This window comes from Lontra canadensis, unplaced genomic scaffold (assembly GCF_010015895.1).
Source record: "Lontra canadensis isolate GAN:19392208 unplaced genomic scaffold, GSC_riverotter_1.0 scaffold55, whole genome shotgun sequence".
NCBI classification, from domain to species: domain Eukaryota; kingdom Metazoa; phylum Chordata; class Mammalia; order Carnivora; family Mustelidae; genus Lontra; species Lontra canadensis.
In genome coordinates this window covers 6,078,885-6,100,434 of record NW_022631049.1, presented here as the reverse complement: position 1 = coordinate 6,100,434, position 21,550 = coordinate 6,078,885, and the positions used below count along the sequence as shown (strand labels likewise).

The following is a 21,550-nucleotide window of genomic DNA, read 5'->3' as shown; positions in this document are numbered from 1 at the left end:
CAGAGAGTCTAAAATATCGAATGGGCTTATGAAATTTGGAGAATATACAAAAGGTGCTGTTGTTACAATGGAAAAAACACTGAGCGACTTAAACCTCTGGTTGAGCCAACCTTAGTCTTTCGAGGTCATCATGCGCAAACACAAAGGTGTCTGTTGGATAGTCTTCCTTAACTTCAGCAGTATTTCAGAATATTTTTAAAAACCTTATTACAATTACTTAGAAAAAGAATTCCAATGGTTTTCATATTTTAAAAAAGGTTCATTAGTGAAATAGGTAGCTGAGGTAGAGTGGAAACAAAATGAGAATAGAATCAGACAAACCTGGATTTGAACCTTATGTTGGACACTAATGAGGGAAGTACCTTCACATTTTTTATTTCTAAGATCTTCACTGACTTACTGACATTTTAAAATTTTTATTTAATTTTTTCAGTGTTCCAAGATTCATTGTTTATGCACCACACCAAGTGCTCCATGCAGTAGGTGGCCTCCTTAATACCCACCACCAGGCTCACCTATCCCTCCACCCCCTTCCCCTCCAAATCCCTCAGTTTGTTTCTCAGAGTCCATGCTTTGTCTCCCTCTCCGATTTCCCCCAATTCACTTTTCCTTTCTTTCTTCTAATGTCCTCCATGTTATTCCCTGTGCACCATAAGTAAGTGAAACCATGTGATAATTGACTCTCTCTGCTTGACTTATTTCACTCAGCATAGTCTCCTCCAGCCCTGTCCATGTTGATACAAAAGTTGGGTATTCATCCTTTCTGAAGGAGTCATAATATTCCATTGTATATATGGAATATATACAATATATATATAGCTTCTTTATCCATTCATCTGTTGAAGGGCATCTTGCTTCTTTCCACAATTTGGCGATTGTGGCCATTGCTGCTATGAACATTGGGGTACAGATGGCCCTTCTTTTCATTATATCTGTATCTTTGGGGTAAAAACCCAGTAGTTCAATTACAGGGTCATCGGATAGCTCTCTTTTTAACTTCTTAAGGAATCTCCAGACTGTTTTCCAAAGTGGCTGTACCAACTTGCATTCCCACCAACAGCGTAAGAGGGTTCCCCTTTCTCCATATACTCTCCAACACTTGTTGTTTACTGTCTTGTTAATTTTGGCCATTCTAACTGGTGGAAGGTGGTATCTCAATGTGATTTTGATTTGAATCTCCCTGATGGCTAATGATGATGAACATTTTTTCATGTGTCTGTTAGCCATTTGTATGTCTTCTTTGGAGAAGTGTCTGCTCATGTCTTCTGCCCATTTTTTGACGTGATCATCTGTTTTTTGAGTCTTGAGTTTGAGGAGTTCTTTATAGATCTTGGATATCCGCCCTTTGTCTGTAGTGTCATTTGTGAATATCTTCGCTGTGCAGAAGCTTTTAATCTTGATGAAGTCCCAAAAGTTCATTTTCGCTTTTGTTTCCTTTGCCTTTGGAGACATGTCTTGAAAGATTGCTGTGGCCAATGTTGAAGAGATTACTGCCTATGTTCTTCTCTGGGATTTTGATAGATTCCTGCCTCACATTGAGGTCTTTTGTCCATTTTGAGTTTATCTTTGTGTACAGTGTAAGAGAATGGTCAAGTTTCATTCTTCTATACATAGCTATCCAATTTTCCCAGCACCATTTATTAAAGAGGCTGTCTTTTTCCTATTGTTTATTTTTTCCTGCTTTGTCAAAGATGATTTGACATAGAGTTGTGGGTCCATATCTGGGCTCTCTACTCTGTTCCACTGGTCTATGTGTCTGTTTTTGTGCCAGTACCATGCTGTCTTGGTGATCACAGCTTTGCAGTAAAGCTTGAAATCAGGAAACGTGATGCCCCTAGTTTTGTTTTTCTTTTTCACATTTCATTAGCAATTTGGGGTCTTTCTTGGTTCCATACAAATTTCAGGGTTGTTTGTTCCAGCACTTTGAAAAATACAGTGGAATTTTGATCAGGATGGCATTGAAAGTATAGATTGCTCTAGGCAGTATAGACATTTTAACAATGTTTATTCTTCCGATCCGTGAGCATGGAATGCTTTTCCATCTTTTTGTGTCTTCTTCAATTTCTTTCATGAGTGTTCTGTAGTTCCTCAAGTACAGATTCTTTGGTTAGGTTTATTCCCAGGTATCTTATGGTTCTTGGTGCTATAGTAAATGGAACTGATTCTCTAATCTCCCTTTCTATGTTTTCATTGTTAGTGTATAAGAAAGCAACTGATTTCTGTGCATTGATTTTGTATCCAGCCACATCACTGAATTGCTGAATGAGTTCTAGTAGTTTGAGGGTGGAGTCTTTTGGGTTTTCCATATAAAGGACCATGTCATCTGCGAAGAGAGAGAGTTTGACTTCTTCTTTGCCAATTTGAATACCTTTTATTTCTTTTTGTCTGATTGCTGTTGCTAGGACTTCTAGTACTATGTTGAACAACAGTGGTGAGAGTGGGCGTCCTTGTCCTGTTTCTGATCTCAAAGGGAAGGCTGTTAGCTTTTCCCCACTGAGAATGATATTCACTGTGGGTTTTTCACAGATAGATTTTATGAAATTGAGGAATGTTCCCTCTATTCCTATACTTTGGAGAGTTTTAATCAGGAACAGATGCTGTATTTTGTCCAATGCTTTTTTCTGCATCAATTGAGAGGACCATGTGGTTCTTCTCTCTTGTCTTATTGATTTGTTCTATCACATTGATTGATTTCTGAATGTTTAACCACCCTTGCATCCCAGGGGTAAATCCCACCTGGTCATGGTGGATAATCTTTTAATGTACTATTAGATCTTATTAGCTAGGATCTTGTTGAGAATCTTGACATCCATAATCATCAGGAATATTGGTCTGAAATTCTCCTTTTTGATGGGGTCTTTGCCTGGTTAGGGGATCAAGGTAATGCTGGCTTCACAGAAAGAGTCTGGAAATTTTCCTTCTGTTTCTATTTTTTGAAACAGCTTCAGGAGAATAGGTATTATTTCTTCTTTGAATGTTTGGTAGAATTCCCCAGGGAATCCGTCAGGTCCTGGGCTTTTGTTTTTGGGGAGGTTTTTGGTCACTGTTTCTATCTCATTATTAGATATTCAGGTTGTCAATTTCTTCCTGTTTCAGTCTTGGAAGTTTATAAGTTTCCAGGAATGCATCCATTTCTTCTAGGTTGCTTAACTTATTGGCATATAACTGTTAAGAATTTCTGATGATTGTTTCTATTTCCTTGGTGTTAGTTGTGATCTCTCCCCTTTCATTCATAATCTTATTAATTTGAGACCTCTCTCTTTTCTTTTTGATTTGTTTGGCCAGTGGTTTATTGATAAGCCACTGGCCATTTTGTTTATTGACTCTTTCAGAGAACCAGTTTCTAGTTTTATTGATGTGTTCTACTGTATGTCTAGTTTCTAGCTCATTGATCTCTGTTCTAATCTTGATTATTTCCTTTCTTGTGTGTAGGGTTGGATTAATTTGTTGATTTTCCGGTTCTTTAAGGTATAAATAGAGCTGGTGTATTCTGGATTTTTCAATTTTTTTTAGTGAGGCTTGGATGGCTATGTATTTCCCCCTTAGAACTGCCTTTGCTGCATCCCATAGGTTTTGGACTGAATGTGTCTTCATTCTTATTGGTTTCCATGAATTGTTTAAGTTCTTCTTTTATTTCCCAGTTGATCCAAACATTCTTGAGCAGGATGGTCTTTAGTGTCCAAGTATTTGAATTCCTTCCAAACTTTTTCTTGTGGCTGAGTTCCAGTTTCAGAGCATTGTGGTCTGAGAATATGCAGGGAATAATCTCAATCTTTTGGGATCAGTTGAGCCCTGATTTGTGACCTAGTATGTAGTCTATTCTGGAGAAAGTTCCATGTGTGCTTGAGAAGGATGAGTATTCTGTGGAATGTTCTGTATATATCTATGAAATCCATCTGGTCCAGTGTGTCATTCAAAGCTCTTGTTTTTTTATTGATTTTTCTGCTTGGATGATCTGTCTATTACTGAGAGTGGCGTGTTAAGATCCTCTACAATTAATGCATTCATATCAATATGGCTCTTTATTTTGATTAACAATTGGCTCAGATAGTTGGCTGCTCCCATATTGGGGGCATAAATATTTACAATTGTTAGATCTTCTTGGTGGATAGACCCTTTACGAATGATGGAATGACATAGTGTCCTTATGTATCTCTGACTACAGTCTTTAGTTTAAAATGTAATTTATCTGATATGAGAATCGCTACTCCAGCTTTCTTTGGAGGCCTGTTGGCATCAAAGATGCTTCTCCATCCCTTCACTTTCAGTTTGGATGTATCGTTATGTTCCAAATGTGTCCCTTATAGGCAGCATATGGATGGGTTCTGTCATTTTATCCAGTCTGCAACTCTGTGCCATTTTATGGGAGCATTTAGGCCGTTCACATTGAGAGTGATTATTGAAAGATAAGTTTTTATTGACATCACATTGCCTGTGAAGTCCTTGTTTCTATAGATTGTCTCTGTAAATTTCTGTTCTGTGTCACTCTTGGGTTCTTTTTTCTTTTATAGAACCCCCTTAATATTTCTTGTAGTGCCGGCTTGGTGGTCACATACCTTTTTAAACCTTGCTGGTCTTGGAAGCTCTTTATCTATCTATTTTAAATGTCATTCTTGCTGGATAAAGTATTCTTGGCTGCATGTTCTTCTCATTGAGTGCCCTGAATATGTCTTGTCAACCCTTTCTGGCTTGCCAGGTTTCTGTGGACAAGTCTGACGTTATTCTGGTGATCCTTCTTCTGTACATAAGGAATCTCTTCCCCCTAGCCATCCTTAAGGCCTCCCGACTGTGGTGCCTGGGTGCCTCAGTTGGTTAAGTGACTGCCTTTGGCTCAGGTCAAGATCCTGGAGTCCCAGGATTGAGTCCTGCATTGGGCTCCCAGCTCCATGGGGAGTCTGCTTCTCCCTCTGACCTTCTTCCCTCTCATGCTCTCTCTCACTACCAAATAAATAAATAAAATCTTAAAAAAAAAAAAAAGACCTCGTGTCTAAAATTATGATTCATGAATTTCACAATTAAGTGTCTGGATATTTTTCTAGACTTGTTGATCTTGGAGGGTATCCTTTCTGCCTCTAGGACACGAGCACTTGTTCCATTCCCCAGACTGGGGAAATTTTCATCCAGAATTTTTTCAACTATATCTTCTAGTCTTCTCTCTTTCTCCACCCCCTCAGGGATCCCAATAATTCTGGTGTTGAAATGTTTCATGGTGTCATTTATTTCCCTAATTCTGTTTTCATGGCTCCTAAGACGTTTGTTCCAGGCCTCCTCCTGATACTTCTTTTCTATCAGTTTGTCTTCTAGATCACTAATTCTATCTTCTGCATTGGTTACCCTAGCTGTTAGAGTATTTAGATTAGATTGGATCTCACTGATAGCATTTTTAACTTCTGCCAGATCAGCTCTTACTTCCACCCTTAGAGATTCTATGTTGTCACTAATGGCCTTCTCCAACCTAGCCATTGCCTGGATAATTGTTACCCTGAATTCCCTTTCCAACATACTGTTTATGTCCATATCCAATAGTTCTATGGCTGAGGCACAGTCTCTGAATTTTTTCTCTGTTGGTGTTCCTTCTCCTAGTCATTTTGGTGAGAGGTGGTTGAGGGGATGTATAGCTAAATATATCAGCCATGATCTAAGCAAGTTGCACCCTCTCCACTGATGTCTTCTGCTCCCGTAGACATCCACAAGTGTATAATCTTACATCTCAGGCTGATTTCATGGATGTTCAGAGTGTTCTGGTAGATAGCTCACTGTAGGGGACCAGTTGCAACAGGGTCTCCTACTTCTCCACCATCTTCCCCCTCCTCTGACCTCTTATTGGTATTTTATGAAGATTTGGAATAAGGGTTAAAGCAAGAATTTGGAAATCAAAGGAGAATTGGAATACTAGCTCCATTCTTTATTATTGATATGAAACTTGGGGGGCAAGGCACTTGCCTTTTCTGAGCTTCAGTTTTTTTCAACTATAAAATGGGAAGGCTAATATCTTTCACAAAGAGTTTTTATTCATGTAAGTTGTCAGAAAGCATGCATGCTGCAAAGTGGCAAATGTTAGCTATAATGATAGTATCATATTTCTGGGGTCTTAGCACATTATGGAAGAGATTACAAGAGTTTAATTTGTTTTCACCTTTAAAAATTTTTTTTTAGTATTATGTTATGTTAGTCACCATACAGTCGATCATTAGTTTTTGATGTAGTATTCCATGATTCATTGTTTGCGTATAACACCCAGTGCTCCATGCAATCTGTGTCCTCCTTAATACCCATCACTGGGCTAACCCATTCCCCCATTCCCCTCCCTTCTAGTCTCTCATGATTCTTGTCCCTCTTGTCTCTTGTCCCTCTCCAATTTCCCCCAATTCACTTTTCCTTTCCTTCTTCTAATGTCTTCCATGTTATTCCTTATGCTGCACAAATACATGAAACCATATGATAATTGACTCTCTCTGTTATACTTAGTTCCCTCAGCACAATCTCCTCCAGTCTCATCCACGTTGATGTAAAAGTTGGGTATTCATCCTCTCTGATGGCTGAGTAATATTCCATTGTGTATATTGACCACATTTTTATCCATTCGTCTGTTGAAGAGCATCTTGTCTCTTTCCACATTTTGGCTTTTACCTTTTAAAATGTTACAAGTTTGGGTTTAGTAATGAGTAGCTGATATTCAGGGCCTGTTAGGTAATGGACTCTATTCTTGGTGCTTTAGAAACTTTGTGTAATCTAATTGCCACTGTGAATTGTAAGACAGGGGGTGGTGCCCCCCATACTGCAGATAAAGACATTTAGGTGCACACAGGTAATGTGATTTGCCCCATGCTGTGGCATAAGTGAGAGATTATCCAACACTGAGCCTTGTTTTGTGTGATTCCAAGGCCATTGCTACTGTTTTTCCTCATGCTATCTCATTTTTCTCGATGTCTACTGATGAAAGTATGTTTTGATTATAGGACAATTTCACATTTAGATTTACACTAGTTGTCTCCCCTCTCCCCCACTTGAAGCCTAATGGCAAATGGTCTGTTGTATTGCACATGCCCTAACAATGAAAATATGGCTGTATTTTATCCATATTGTTGACATGAAGAGTCTTCAGTAGTCCATTTTTATTTTTAAGATTCCAGCCTTTAGAACACATTTTGACAAATGCTACAAAAGATATTTCATCTCAGTGACACATATTCCTACCCACATAACAAATTTTCTCCTAACAGAAAACACCTGTAGTCTCTTTTGAATCATGTTGAAGATGGATTACAGCCCATTTTATAGTTCTTACTTAGAAAACTAAACTTCTATAATAAAAAAATTATTCATGTTTCTAAGCCTTCCTGTTCATACTAGGTGATACAAGATGCCTTTCTCTGAAGACATGGTAATTGTCATAAAAATCATAGACTTAATTAGCCTTACGACCTAAGAAGTCAGTGATAAGTAACCTACATTTAATTGATGACACAAGGAAGTTAACTGGTAGCTACGAGAGGACACTTCAAATTAACCCAGTATCCTTTTTTTTTTTTTTTAAGATTTTATTTATTTGACAGACAGAGATCACAAGTAGGCAGAGAGGCAGGCAGAGAGAGAGGAGGAAGCAGGCTCTCAGTTGAGTAGAGAGCCCGATGCGGGGCTCGATCCCAGGACCCTGAGATCATGAGCTGAGCCAAAGGCAGAGGCTTTAACCCACTGAGCCACCCAGGCGCCCCAACCCAGTATTCTTTTTTATATAATTTTTTTATTATAGAAGTATAGTTGCCAAACACTGTTATATTAATTTCAGATATACAACATAGTGATTCAATAATTCTATACATTATGCACTACTTATCATGGTGGGTGTCATTACCATCTGTCACCATACAATGCTATTACAATATTGACTATATTCCCTATGCTGTATTTCTCATCCCTGTTACTCATTTTATAATTGGAAGTTCATAGCCCTTAATCCTCTTTATCTATTTCACCCATCCCCACACCCAGTATTCTTGACTTGTACTTATAACTGCCCTACAGATATTGGTAGAGAATAAGAAGAATAGATTTTCCAAGGTGATTTCTCCTTTAAAAATTGCTAAACATTAACACACTTCAGTAGATGGACTTGTATAAGATTTTGATTTGAGGCTTGGTTACCTGGGGACCATATTATTGGAAACGTTTCCTTTTCTTTCAGAATGTGTTTGACTCTCTTGAGGAGCTCATAATCCTTTAAAAAATCACACAGGCATACAGGCTTCCACTTTTTTTTTTTTTACCAAAATAACATCCATTTTTAAGGCATATCTCCCAGAAGCCAGTATTTCTTCTTAGATGATAACTTTCTTCTCTTTTTCCAAGCATCTGTCATCAGGTAGAAAATGGGGTTAGAAAGACTTAACTAATAGCCTTTAAAGACCATGAGCATTATTATTGTGGGTATAGAATCACATCTTTACTGTTCATAATTACCCTTGTTGGGGATGATCAAAATATGTGATAAAGCATATGGCTCAGGAATTTGATAGTTTCCCCCTACAGAAATAACTCTTGAGTGTTTACTGTTCAGTCATGTCCTATGTTTAAAATGACCTTAATTAAATGCTTTTATAATTAAAATAGTTTTCTAATTAAAATGATATTTAAAGAAATATAGTGTAGCCCCTAGGAATATATCAATGTCATTCCTTCATCTTTATTTATTGGTTGTTACTAATACTTTTTAAAAACATTTTTTGAATATAGTTGACACACAGTGTTATTTTAGTTTCAGGTGTGTAACATAGTGTTTCAACTTCTCTCTATGTTATGTTGTCCTCAGACCTAAGTGTAGCTACCATCTGTCACCCTGACACTCTTAAACAATATTATTGACTATATTCCTTATGCTGCATCACTTACCCCCGTGACTTAGTGGTTACTAATTCTTTATTAGATTGCTAGTTTATTCTCAGTAATTTGAGAGGTTGTAAACTTTCCTCAGTTATGTTTATGGTAGGAACTCTTATGTCAAAAATACACACACCTACCTTTTGCTTTTTTTTTTGTACTTCTTATAATAATGAAATATCATGAACTTTCATTTCAAATAGTGAGCCTTCTCAGCTACCACAGACCTTACATGTATTTTTCCTTCTAATCCAAGGACCTGTGCTATCTTTTCATTACTATTTTTCTTTTCCTATATGTTTTTAAAAAAATATTGTTATAATACCAGAAGCTACTTTGTCTTTTCAGCTGTAAGAAAGTTCCTGAAGAACTAGGATACCAGATATATATCTGCTATTACCTTTGGGGTATTCTACCAAGCAAGTTGAAATTTATCTAAGCAACAAAATTATCTGGCTGGTATTCTGTCAGTACTTAGCTCTTTTGGCTTCAGACTGCTTTAGTTTAAAATAAAAGGTCTCCACTGTTGCAAACTAAGTAATTTTTCTGGTTCCCACTTTAGGTTGCCCTTCTTTTTTTAGTATTTTGGAATATAGCAATTGGACATTGTTTCATATATAGACTGATATTTGACCTCTTTCCAATCACTCCATAATCATCTCCAGTTGGTCCATGAAATGGTTATTGACAAAAGTACAGAACCAATCTGAAAAGATTTGTTTATCTTTTTAATCTTTTATTTATATTGAATATATCCAGCCTCAGTATTACACAGTTTTTGCCCAAGACTGGTAAATTCTTGGGTTTTAAAGCAGAAAGAAATTATTAGGGGTCATCTAGTGAGTTAACTCCACTTTACAGATAAAGAAAAATGAAGGGATCAGGGCTACTTAGCTTAGAAAATGTTCATTAGTAACTTTCATTCATTCATTCATTCATTCAACAAACATTAGATAGGGTCCTCATCCCATGTGGGTCCTAGAGTTATTAAGTCTAAACACTGTCCATTGGAAGAGGAGGATTGACAAATAATTACCATGGCCAGTGAAAACTTATATCTTAGAGCACTGCATGTTATTCACAACTAATGAATCATTGAACATTATACCAAAAACTAATGATGTATTATACATTGGCTAATTGAATTTAAATTAAAAAAAGAGAAGAAAACTTATAAAGGCACATTTAAAGCCTCTCTGAGGCCACACCTTTGACTGTAGAAGAGTTGACATAGGCAATAGGAGTGTCATTGTAAAGAACTATTAAGTATCTACCAGGCAGGTAGGGAGAGAAGGCATCTGGGCAGAGCAGAGAGAAGTCAGGGATGAGCATATTTGCTATGAAAAATGCTTGGTGTGTTAGTGAGTGTGACAGGCACTCACTTTACAATGAGAGGTGATGAAGAATGGCCAAGTTGTCACTGTGGGGCAGTATTATTGGGAACAGCTCATACAGAGCTAGACATTCTGTCAGAACAAGGCTCTGTGAGTTGTGAGAATGTTGAAATAGTTCCAAATTGGTTGATAAATAGCCACTGATCTGAGACCCCCTCCCCTCTATTGTCCTGTTGCATCTCCCAGAAGTCCTCACACCCAGTGATTCAGCAGTTAAAGAGTTGGCAGCTTGAAGGAGGCCTCTAGGACCACTCCAGCACTAAGGTCAGGCAGTGCTGATTGTTCATTTTCTGAGCATCTCTCCTCTTGCATGCCATAGTAAAGAATGTGAACTTTATCATATAATGTAGGGCTTGAAAATTCAGATGCTTCCAGCTGTCAGGTAGAGTGCACAGAAATGAATGAAGCAAGTGGGTACTTAAAACAGAGAGAGATGACGATTGTAGTGAATTGGAGGCATCAAAATTAATTTTTTAAAAATTCTGTGTCAGTAAACATAAGTGAATCGTGATTTTGACAGATGGACTGCCAGTGCTCAAATTCTGCAGTATAAGTAATAGGAAAACCATAGTGGGTATTCTTTTTTTATTTTCTTTTTAAGCTAGGGGAGTGATGTAAGCTTTATTTTTTAGAAAAATTGCCATGAGGCTTTGATGGACAGAGATCATGAAGAAAGAGATAATGAGACCAAGGACATGACCTTTTACTAGTTCAAAGTTTGGAAAAGAAAATGCTGGCTGAAATTAAAGGGTTTTAGATTGAATATGGAAACAAAATTTTCTCTATTATTTATTATCTCTGTATTTATTTATTATTTATTATATTATTTATTATAATAAAACAATAGAAAGGATTATTAAGGAAGATATGCAATTTCTGTCTTAAAAAGTTTCAAGTACCAAAAGGACAGTGGTAGAAGCTAAAACCAAGGATTTCTCGGGGAACTTTCTAGGTCTGCAATCTTCTGAAGCACATTTTAGGCACAGTATTTGTGGAGAAAAAAAACACACAACAAAAAAAAAATCCATGGGTGATGAAATGGAGTGGAAGAAATGCTGAAAGAACACTTTAATATTACTAAACAGGGGCTTTATGTGGTCACGTTAAGATGTCTTTTAACAATTCTGAGGTCTATTTATCAATTTAGCGAATTTGAGTACACACTATATGCTAGACACTATTCTATGCACAATATTAAACAGCACTCATTAATTCACTTATTGAGAATTGAGTAGATATTTAGCATACTTCTAGGCACTGTGGATAAGCTTGAGAATAAAACAGAATTCCTGCCCTCCAGGAACGTCTATTCTAGGGAAGGAGATAGGCAATAAACCTACTAGAAGATCAGGTTCTGATGAGCAAACCTAGAGAATGTATTGAAGCTGGGGGAAACTTGAGATTGGAACCGGCTAGGTGTGTAATTTCTGGGGAAATGAGAGTGTTGGAGAGGTGATTATACAGTACAAAACACAACAGAAGAGTCTGCATAGCCCTAAAAATAGCAGAACTTAGAATGGAAGGAATAGAAGGGAGCAAGGGTGAAGAGAGAAAATCACAATTGTGAGTCTTGAGTGTTGAACACTTGCAGTAGTAAAAGTGATGTGCTAAGTTTTGATGGCTGAATTTGAGATTTTGGTGAGACACTCAAGTGTAGCTATTTTCTTAGATCAGTACTTCTCAAACTTTGGTGTGTGTCAGAGTCATCTGAGGAACTGGACAAAAATGAAAGGATGCAGTCATATTCCTTCAACCCACCTGAGCCTCTGTTTTTTGTTTGTTTGTTTTTTTGTTTGGTTTTTTGTTAGCTTACCAGATGATTTTCATACAAAGTTTTGAACCACTAGCTTAAATAACCGGAAATCCAAGTTATATAAAGGGATTGAACTATGGGCTGGAGATATATATTTTGGGGTTAAAAAAAGTATTGAGACTTATGGGTGGGTCAGCTGTCCCAGCTGATGAGTATGAAGGAGCAGGAGGAGTAACCATAGGACAATGAGTGGTTGCATATATGCAGTTGGTGGGAAGACAAGGAAGAGCCTGAAAGACAGCCACGTAAATTATTTAGCATAAAGGGAAAGTGCAGAGACCTCAGTTTCCCTTTAATTGGATGTGGGCTCCACAGGGACAGAGCTCAGGGTTGCCTTACACTGGCATTGTGCCCAGCACTTAATAGGCATTTATCAATATTTGTTTATTGATGAATCAACGTATATATGAATGGTTATTAAAAAGCCCCCTGAAAAAGCTAAGAAGAAGTTTTTAGGAAAATGTAGGCAGTCCTATCAATTGCAGTCGCTGGAGAACACGAAGGCTGAAACATATAGGAGTGTGGTAGACTGAGTCAGAAGGAAGCTATTGCTATAAAGAGGTGGGGTAGTTAAGTGCAAGCAGTGAATTTAGGCTCTGGTCATTTATAGCATTCATCCTGAGCTGTTGATGAGCATTGTAAGGGCAATAAGATACATATATATATATATATATATATATATATATATAATATAAATATATATATATATATATAAATCTGGTCATTTATATATATATATATATATATATATATAATCTTCACACTCACATACAATACACATACAAATGCAAATGCATATATGTCTATATTTGTATACGTGTATATGTATAAAAGTATAGATGTTCAGCTCTAGAATGTTTATTGTGCTCTGTTGCTCTATAGCTGCCTCCTTCAAGTTGTGAATCTTGGGAGAAGGAGGGTCTCTTAGGAGTCTTCTAGGTTGTGGAGGACTGCCATCAGGAGATTGGAACACAATCAAAGGCAACAAGATGCTAGGGTCATGTCTCCAGTAAGCTGCATATTCCATTTGCCGCTCTGTTTTTCTGTGGTTCTTTGCTCCCCAAGAATAGATATGATTTGTAGAAATTGCATAAAAATATAAAATCTTACTTTAAGATCTGCTAAAAGCTTTTTAATTCCAGGCACACATTTCCTTTGAAAGGATAAATCTTTGTGTCATGAAGCAGAGATGATTATTAACCTACTCACTGGGATCTGCAGGTTTGTAGATGAAGCATCCAACCTTCCTTGTATTTTGAAATGTCATATCCAACTGCCTCTTAATGAAGATTCATTTATCCTTTTCACACTGTTAAATATGGTCTGTGGGGATAGACTTCTCTCAGTCCACATGAATAGAGCCCATTACTGCCAATGGAAGTTTTGCACATGCCTGAGCAGGTGAATAGGCATTGAAGTAATCTACATTTAGACTTTCACAGTAATTTTTATTTAGCTACTTTCAGATTTCAATGGTGATCTCTTTTTATCCTGAATGTTGTTTGACATGGATTATAGGTATCTGGTAATGGGTCTGAGGTTGTTACTGGAACAGGTATAAGTATCTCTTTCCTCTGTTTCAGCTGAGAAGTTTTGAGAGTGAACTATTCACAGCCATTAAGAGACCTCCAATTTAGTTTATGATCATGCTTATTCTGTAGTTCACATTAAGTCCAGAGTACTTAAGGAGCTGAACAAGTGGACTGGTAGACATCAGTTGGCTGGCCATGGTTTTGGCCATGGCGTCTCAGGATGCTCAGAACTTCTTCCAGCCTCTCTCTTCCTGGATATCTCGGGTTTATGAAGCTCTCCAGCAAGCAGGAGATGTGCTATCTGCTTCGCTGGTTAACGTAAGCAAACAAGACTCTAAATTGAGTGACAAGCTAGACCAGGACTTAGATGATATTCCTTTTCAGGAAGCTTCCTTTGAAGATGAAGAACAAGGCAATGATTGGCGTCAAGAGGATGCAAATCCCTTGTTTCTTGAAGTGGATCATTTCTCCTGTTGTAATAGTGATTTGCAGGACTCTGCCCAAAGTTCAAGCCCCAGACTTAGGCAACATGCAAAGGACTCATGTTCCATAATGTCCCAGTGGCCCAATCAGACCCTTGATGACCAAAAGCTACCACGTGTGCTTTCTTCTATTGCTGAGGAAGAACATCACCTTGAAAAGCAAAGGAGTGACCTTCAACACAGCTTTGACAACCAGCTCTCTGGTATTTTAGAAAATGTTAATGGAAAAAGGCAAGGTAAAGTAGCCAGTGATCATTTCTCTGGGTTCTTCCAAGGGACATTTCTATTAATTATATATTTTTTTATTTTAGTTATCATATGAAGTTTTTTTTTTTTTCTCTCCTTATACCTTTCCACATACTAGCTTCTTATTGAGAGATGTACTCCCTAGGAATATTTTCAACATACAAAACTTTGGGAGATCCACATTTGTGGGCCCCATATTTCAGAACAATTGTTCAGAGCAAGAAAAATGGTGAAAACAAGTCTGTATGTTCTGTTTGAGAAGCCCTTGTGCATATGTCATGCTTTTTAAAATATCTTTTAAAATGTTCTCTTTTTTTCACTAGGTTAGGAGTCTCTAGATGTTACTATATTATTCAGTGTGAAATCCTGTGCAAAAAGCCATACTTGTTGCAAAATTTTTAGTTGATAACACTCCAAGAACACTTTTCACAGTGTTTCACTGAGACGTGATGTGAGATGACAGTAGATAGGAAATCTTTGAAATAAGAATAGCTTGATTTTCTTTAAGCCTTGAGTGGAAAGGACACATTTAAAACAAACTGTCTTTAGAGCTTTATCCTGTCAGATATCTTGAATATAGTAAAAATGTAATCAACTCTGTAAAAGTAGCTGTAGTATGTCCTGGCATGAATTTTTTAGGATTCTAATGCTCAAGCCTGAACCAAGGACATTGAATTTGGTTGAGGGGACACAGGTGCTGATACACCAAGAAAGGTGCTGGATGTGTGTATGTGATGTGTGGTTGTAAAGCATCTTTCACCAAGATTATTGGATCTTTTATGTGACAAAGTTGAAGCCATTAATTCTTTTCTTTTTGGAGGGAACAGACTTTTCTGGGATACTTCACAGCCTCTTCATCCATTTTCAGTGATTCCTCTTAGCTTTATCTTTTTAGGGAAACATTTCATCCAGATACATGAAGCCTTAGAAAATGAGGAAACATGATTTCATTTTCTTTTTATAGTACTTTCTTGGTACTCTTATTTAAATTAATGTTGAAATGCTAGAATAAATTGGTAAAAACAGGGTAGGCTGATATTCTTTCTGAATCTGATAAACTTATAAATACATGCAATTTCAAGTCTTTACAAATTATCTGTAGAGATAATTCTAGAAATATCTGGGCAACCAATAGGATTTTTTAGATTTGACTTGAAATTTTTATTCCTATTTTAGAAAATTCTTGCTAAAGTTGAACTATATCTAAAATTAGTAACATGAAATTGGTTTAATATTTGCTTAATACTGGGTTTTTAAAATTTTTTAAATTGTTGTGCTAATCCAATGACAGTAAAACAACTGTGTTCATTTGTTTATTCAGGGGAAGTTTATTCACTAGATTGTAGCCTCTTGGAAGTCAGGGGCCATACCATAGATTAATTTTTGTATCCTTAACATCAAGCACAATGTTAGGTATATAGCAGTACTTCAAATAATAATTAATGATGAAACAGCAACAAAGAAAGCTAACAACTCTAAGAGGCAGATACTACTATTCTTCTCACCTCACAGTTGAGAAGACTGATGCTTAGAATGTTTGAGAATATTCCCAAGATCCATATTTAGAAAAAGGCACAGCTCAGGGTGTCTTATTCTAGAATTTTTACATATTCTTTCTCTTTTTTTCTCCCCCATTTTCAAGGTATAATTTACGTGTGATAAAATTCATTCCCGTTAGTATACAGTTCTGTGGGTTTTAACACAGTCTTGTAACCACTGCCACGATCGAGGTATAAATAGTTCCATCACCTCAAAAAACTCCCCCAGGTCCCTTTGTACTCATTTCTCTTCTCTACCTCCAGCTCCTGGCAATTGCTGGTCTATTTTCTCTCTATCATTTTGTCTTTTCCGGAATGCTATATAAATGGAAATACGCAGATGGTAGCCTTTTGAGTCTGGCTTCTTTTATAATTCACTTACAGTAATGCATTTAAGATTTATCCGTGTTGTTGTGTGTTTCAGTAGTTCACTGTTTTGTTTTGCTTTTAATTGCTGAGTAGTATTCCGTGGCATGAATGTACCATAGTTTGTTGATCTGTTCATCAATTGAGGAATACTTGGGCTGTTTCCGTGTTTTAGCAATGTAAATAAAGCTGCTATAAACATTTGCAAAACAGGCTTCGGTGTAAATGTTAGTTTTCACTTCAACTAGTAAATACATGGAGTGGGATTGCTGGGTCATATGGGAGGTATAGGTATAAATTTATTAAAAAAAAGTTTTCTGAAGAACCATTTTGCATTCCTCAGAGTAATGTATGAGATTTTTGATCATTCATATCCTCATCAGGACTTTGCATTAATGTTATTATAAATTTTTTAAAATTTAATTTATTTTAATGTTCCAAAATTCATTGTTTATGCACCGCACCCAGTGCTCCATGCAATACGTGCCCTCCATAATACCCACCACCAGGCTCACCCAACCCCTCACCCCCTGTCGCCTCCAAAACCCTCAGTTTGTTTTTCAGAGTACAGTCCACAGGCTCTCAAGGTTTGTCTCCCCGTCCATTTTCCCCCAACTCACTTCTCTCCATCTCTCAATGTCCTCCATGTTATTCCTTATGCTCCACAAGTAAGTGAAACCATATGATAATTGACTCTCTCTGTTTTGCTTATTTCACTCAGCATAATCTCTTCCAGTCCCATCCATGTTGCTACAAAAGTTGGGTATTCATCCTTTCTGATAGAGGCATAATACTCCATAGTGTATATGGACCACATCTTCTTTATCCATTTGTCTGTTGAAGGGCATCTTGATTCTTTCCACAGTTTGGCAACTATGGCCATTGCTGCTATGAATATTGGGGTACAGATGGCCCTTCTTTTCACTACATCTGTATCTTTGGGGTAAATACCCAGTAGTGCAATTACAGGGTCATAAGGTAGCTCTATTTTCAATTTCTTAAGGAATCTCCACACTGTTACCAGCTCTCTTTATACCCTAGAGAACTGGAGAATTAACAACAAATTAAGCCAGCCTCACATACAAGAAGGGAAATAATCAAGATTAGAACAGAGATCAATGAGATAGAAAGTAGAGATACAGTAAAACACATCAAGGAAATTAGAAGCTTTTTTTTTTAAATTTTATTTTTTATAAACATATAATATATTTTTATCCCCAGGGGTACAGGTCTGTGAATCACCAGGTTTACACACTTCACAGCACTCACCATAGCACATACCCTCCCCAATGTCCATAACCCCACCCCCCTCTCCCAACCCCCCTCCCCCCAGCAACCCTCAGTTTGTTTTGTGAGATTAAGAGTCACTTATGGTTTGTCTCCCTCCTGAACCCATCTTGTTTCATTTATTCTTCTCCTACCCCCTTAACCCCCCATGTTGCATCTCCACTTCCTTTGAATCGTCTTTTAAATTTTTGAGATTTGAAGTTACGTTTCTATTCTGAGTTTGAGTTACTTTTTTGTGGTCTTTTCTATTGGTCTATGATTTGCAAATATTTTCTTCTAGTTTTGTGGCTTGTCTTTTCATTCTTTTAACAGTGTCTCGCAAAAAACAGATCCTTAATTACTCAAAATCCAACTCATCAATTTTTTAAAAGAATTGTACTTTTGTTATCATATCTAAGAAATATTCATATAGCCTGGGATCACAAAGATTTTTTCTCGTTTGATTCTAGAAATTTTAGAGTTACAGATTTTACATTTAGGGCTATCCATTTTGGTATCCATTTTGATCCATTTTGAGGTAATTTTTTTATATGATGTAAGGTGTTTCCCTCCCACCCTCAATATCTATGTTCAATCTTTTCCTACCTCATTTGGTAGAAATTACTACCCTTTTTCCATTATGTGCTTTGGTATCTTTGTCAGATATACATTACCTATATATGTGTGGTCTATTGCTAGACTCTGTATTTTTCCATTAATCTATATTTGTATTCTTCAGTATCACACTGTCTTGATTCTTATAGCTGTATAATAGTTCTTGAAATCAAGTAGTGTGAGCCCCACAACTTTATTATTTAAAAAATTGGGGGCACCTGGGTGGCTCAGTGGGTTAAGCCTCTGCTTTCAGCTTGGGTCATGATCTCAGGGTCCTGGGATCGAGCCCTGCATCAGGCTCTCTGCTCAGTGGTGAGCCTGCTTCCCCCTCTCTCTGCCTGCCTCTCTGCCTACTTGTGATCTCTTTCTCTCTCTCTCTCTCTCTGTCAAATAAATTAAAAAAAATTGTTTTGACTCTTCTAATTTATTCAGTTTTACATATAAGCTTTAGAATATGCTTTTGATTAAAAAATTATGCTGGGAATTTGATTGGAATTATATTGAATCCGTAGATCAATTTGGAAAGAATGACATGTTAATAATTTTTGTTTTTTAATTCATGAACATGGTATATTGCTTTATTTAGTACTTGGATTTTGTCTGTGTGTTTTATTTTGTAGTTTCTAGCATAAAGGTCTCGTAGACATTATGTTAGATTTATATCTAAATATTTCCTTTTTTTGGATTCTATTGTAAACAATACTTTTATAACTTTCAATTTGAAACTGCTGCTTGCTAGTATGTAAAAATATCATTGACTTTTATCTGCAACCAAAATTATTATGTTGTCATTCTATTAAAAACTAGTTTCCTTTTTACTTCCTCTTTGATGCATGGTTTATTTAAAAGTATGTTAGTTATGTTACAAATATTAGGACTATTTTAGATAACTTTCTGTAACCAATTTCTAGCTTAGTCCAGTTATGGTCTAAACACATATTTTCTATGATTTTGGTTTTTTAAAATTGTTTTGTTTTATCATTCTGCATATGTTCTGACTTGTTGGATATTTCCTGTGTACTTGAAAAGGACTGTATTTTGCTGTTGTTCGGCACAGTGTTCTATAAATTACATCAAGTTTTTTGAGGTTGTTTTTTCAGATTTTTTATATACTTATTTTAAATACTAATTTTACCAACTGATTTTGTTCTGTTAATTACTGAGAGAAAAGTATTGCAGTCTCTAATTCTTCTTGTGGATTTGATTATTTCTCTTTCTAGTTCTATCAGTTTTTACTTCATGTAGTTTGAAGCCCTGCTGTTAATTCCATACAATATTAGCAATATGTGTCTCCTTGATGAATTGACCCCCTGTTCATTATATTATATACCTTTTTTAATACATAAAGTCTATTTTGGTATTAATATGGCTACTCCAGATTTCTTTTGATTAGTGTTGGCATGGTATATTCTTTTCTATTCATTAACTTTATTTTTTTAAAAAAAATTTAAAAATTTTATTTATTTATTTGAGAGAGACTGAGAACACAAGCAGATCGGGGAGGGCAGAGGGGGAAGCAGACACCCCTCTGAGCAGGGAGGCTGACATGGGGCTCAATCCCAGGATCCCAAGAGTAAGATGTAAGCCAAACGCAGATACTTAGCCAATTGAACCACCTAGGTGCCCCTATTCATTAACTTCAAATTTGTCTTTATATTTATATTGAGATTCTTATACATGGTATAAAATTGGGTCTTTTTTTTTTAATCCAGTCTGAGAACTTTTCAATCTTAATTGGTCTTAACTTTATATTTAATGTAATTATTAATGTTGTTGAATTAAAATATCATCTTGTTGGATTATTTCCTATTTTTTCAATCTATTCTTTGTCTCTTTTATCTTATTTTTTTCATGTCTTCTTTTGACTTATTTTTAAGATTCCATTTCATCTCTACTCTGGGCTCATTATTTATCTCTTTTTTTTAAATTAAAAAGTTTATCTCTTTTTAAAAAATATTAAATGGTCATCCTAGGATTTGCAACATATATTCTTAATTGCAGTCTGCCTTGAAATAATATTTTACTGCTTTATGTATTGTTTGGTGATGCTACAACAGTGTATTCCCAATTCCTCCTTCATGTCCTTCATTTTATTGTGATATATTTTACCTTTATACATAAAACATATACTCAATACATTGATGCTGTTTTGCTAGAGACAGTTGGTTGTCTTTCTAAATGATTAAAATGAAAAAAGAATTATATTTAGCTCATTTATGAGCTAAATTATGAAATTAATTATGAAACTCTTTGGCCTATGCATACATGCTGCTAATGAGTTATCTTAGTTATTTGTCTAAAAAAATATTTATTTTGAATCTATTTTAGCAAGGTATGGAATTCTGAGTTGACACATTTTTTTCCCCAGCACTTTAAGGTTGCCATTTCACTGTCTTATGGCTTGCATAGTTTTCATATGAGAGGTATTTTCTAATTCTTACTTTTATTCTTCTGCATGTAATGTGTCTTTTTTCTACTGGATATATTCAAGATTTTGTGTTTATTTGTGGTTTCTAGCAGCTGTATGTAGGTGTGTGTGTGTGTGTGTGTGTGTGTGTGTGTGTTCTGGTATTCATTTTTCTTGGTGTTCTCTGACCTTCTTGCATCTGTGGTTTAATGAGTTTCATTACTTCTGGAAAGTTCTTTGCAACCATCTCTTCAAATATTGCTTCTAATATATTCTCTTTTGCTCATCTCTCTAATATTCCAGTTATACAAATATTAGACCATGTGATATCATTCCAAAGCTCTTGAGTATTCTTTCTCCTTCATTCTTTTTTACCTTTCAGTATAGGTAGCAAAATCTAATGTCATATATTCTTCAAGTTTACTAATATTTTCTTTGTATCAGGCTGATGATAAGTCCACTGAAATCATTCTTCATCTCTGCTACATATTTTTTTATTTCTGGCATTTTGACTTGACTTTTAAAAAATAATTTCATTCTTCTTTGCTGAAATTTCATATGAGTTTATGTATGTTTCCCCCTTTTCTCACTATGGCTTTGAACATATTGATTATAGTTATTTTAAATTTCCCATCTGATAGTTCCAACATCTGAGTCATCTCTGAGTTTGGCTTTTTTGATCGCTTTGTCTATTGACAGTGTATTTTTCCTTTCTGTTTTTGTTTCTTGTTTTATAATTTTTGATTCAAAATCAAACATGATAGGTAGGCAATGTAAATAGTATCTCTGTCTGGAAATAGGTTAGCCTTTTCTAAAGCTGGGAGGAAGTTGAGGTAATTTAGTCAGAATTTGATCTGGGTTTGAGCTTTGTTGTTATATTAATCTCAGTGCTGTATAGACTTCAGATTTTTCAATTATTACATTGTGTTTGGGGTAGAGGCCTCTTTTTTACAGAGCTTTGTCAAAACCTGCTCCATCTTCAACTTTGAGTCTCCTCTTTTTGTCTGTGCCTCA

General features: G+C 36.1%; 1 protein-coding gene across 3 annotated transcripts in view; it reads left to right on the top strand.

Annotated features, from left to right (window-relative positions):
- The window catches only part of SYT16 (synaptotagmin 16), a 260,532-nt gene that overhangs the window by 133,854 nt on the left and 105,128 nt on the right, over nt 1–21,550 (top strand). For 2 of the 3 annotated variants that reach the window (XM_032875243.1, XM_032875245.1), the window contains exon 1: nt 13,812–14,334. The exons of the other annotated variant lie outside the window; for it this stretch is intronic. In XM_032875243.1, the coding sequence (XP_032731134.1) occupies nt 13,812–14,334 (523 nt within the window). Of the gene's footprint in view, nt 1–13,811; nt 14,335–21,550 lie in introns of those variants that run through there. 3 annotated transcript variants of the gene reach the window in all.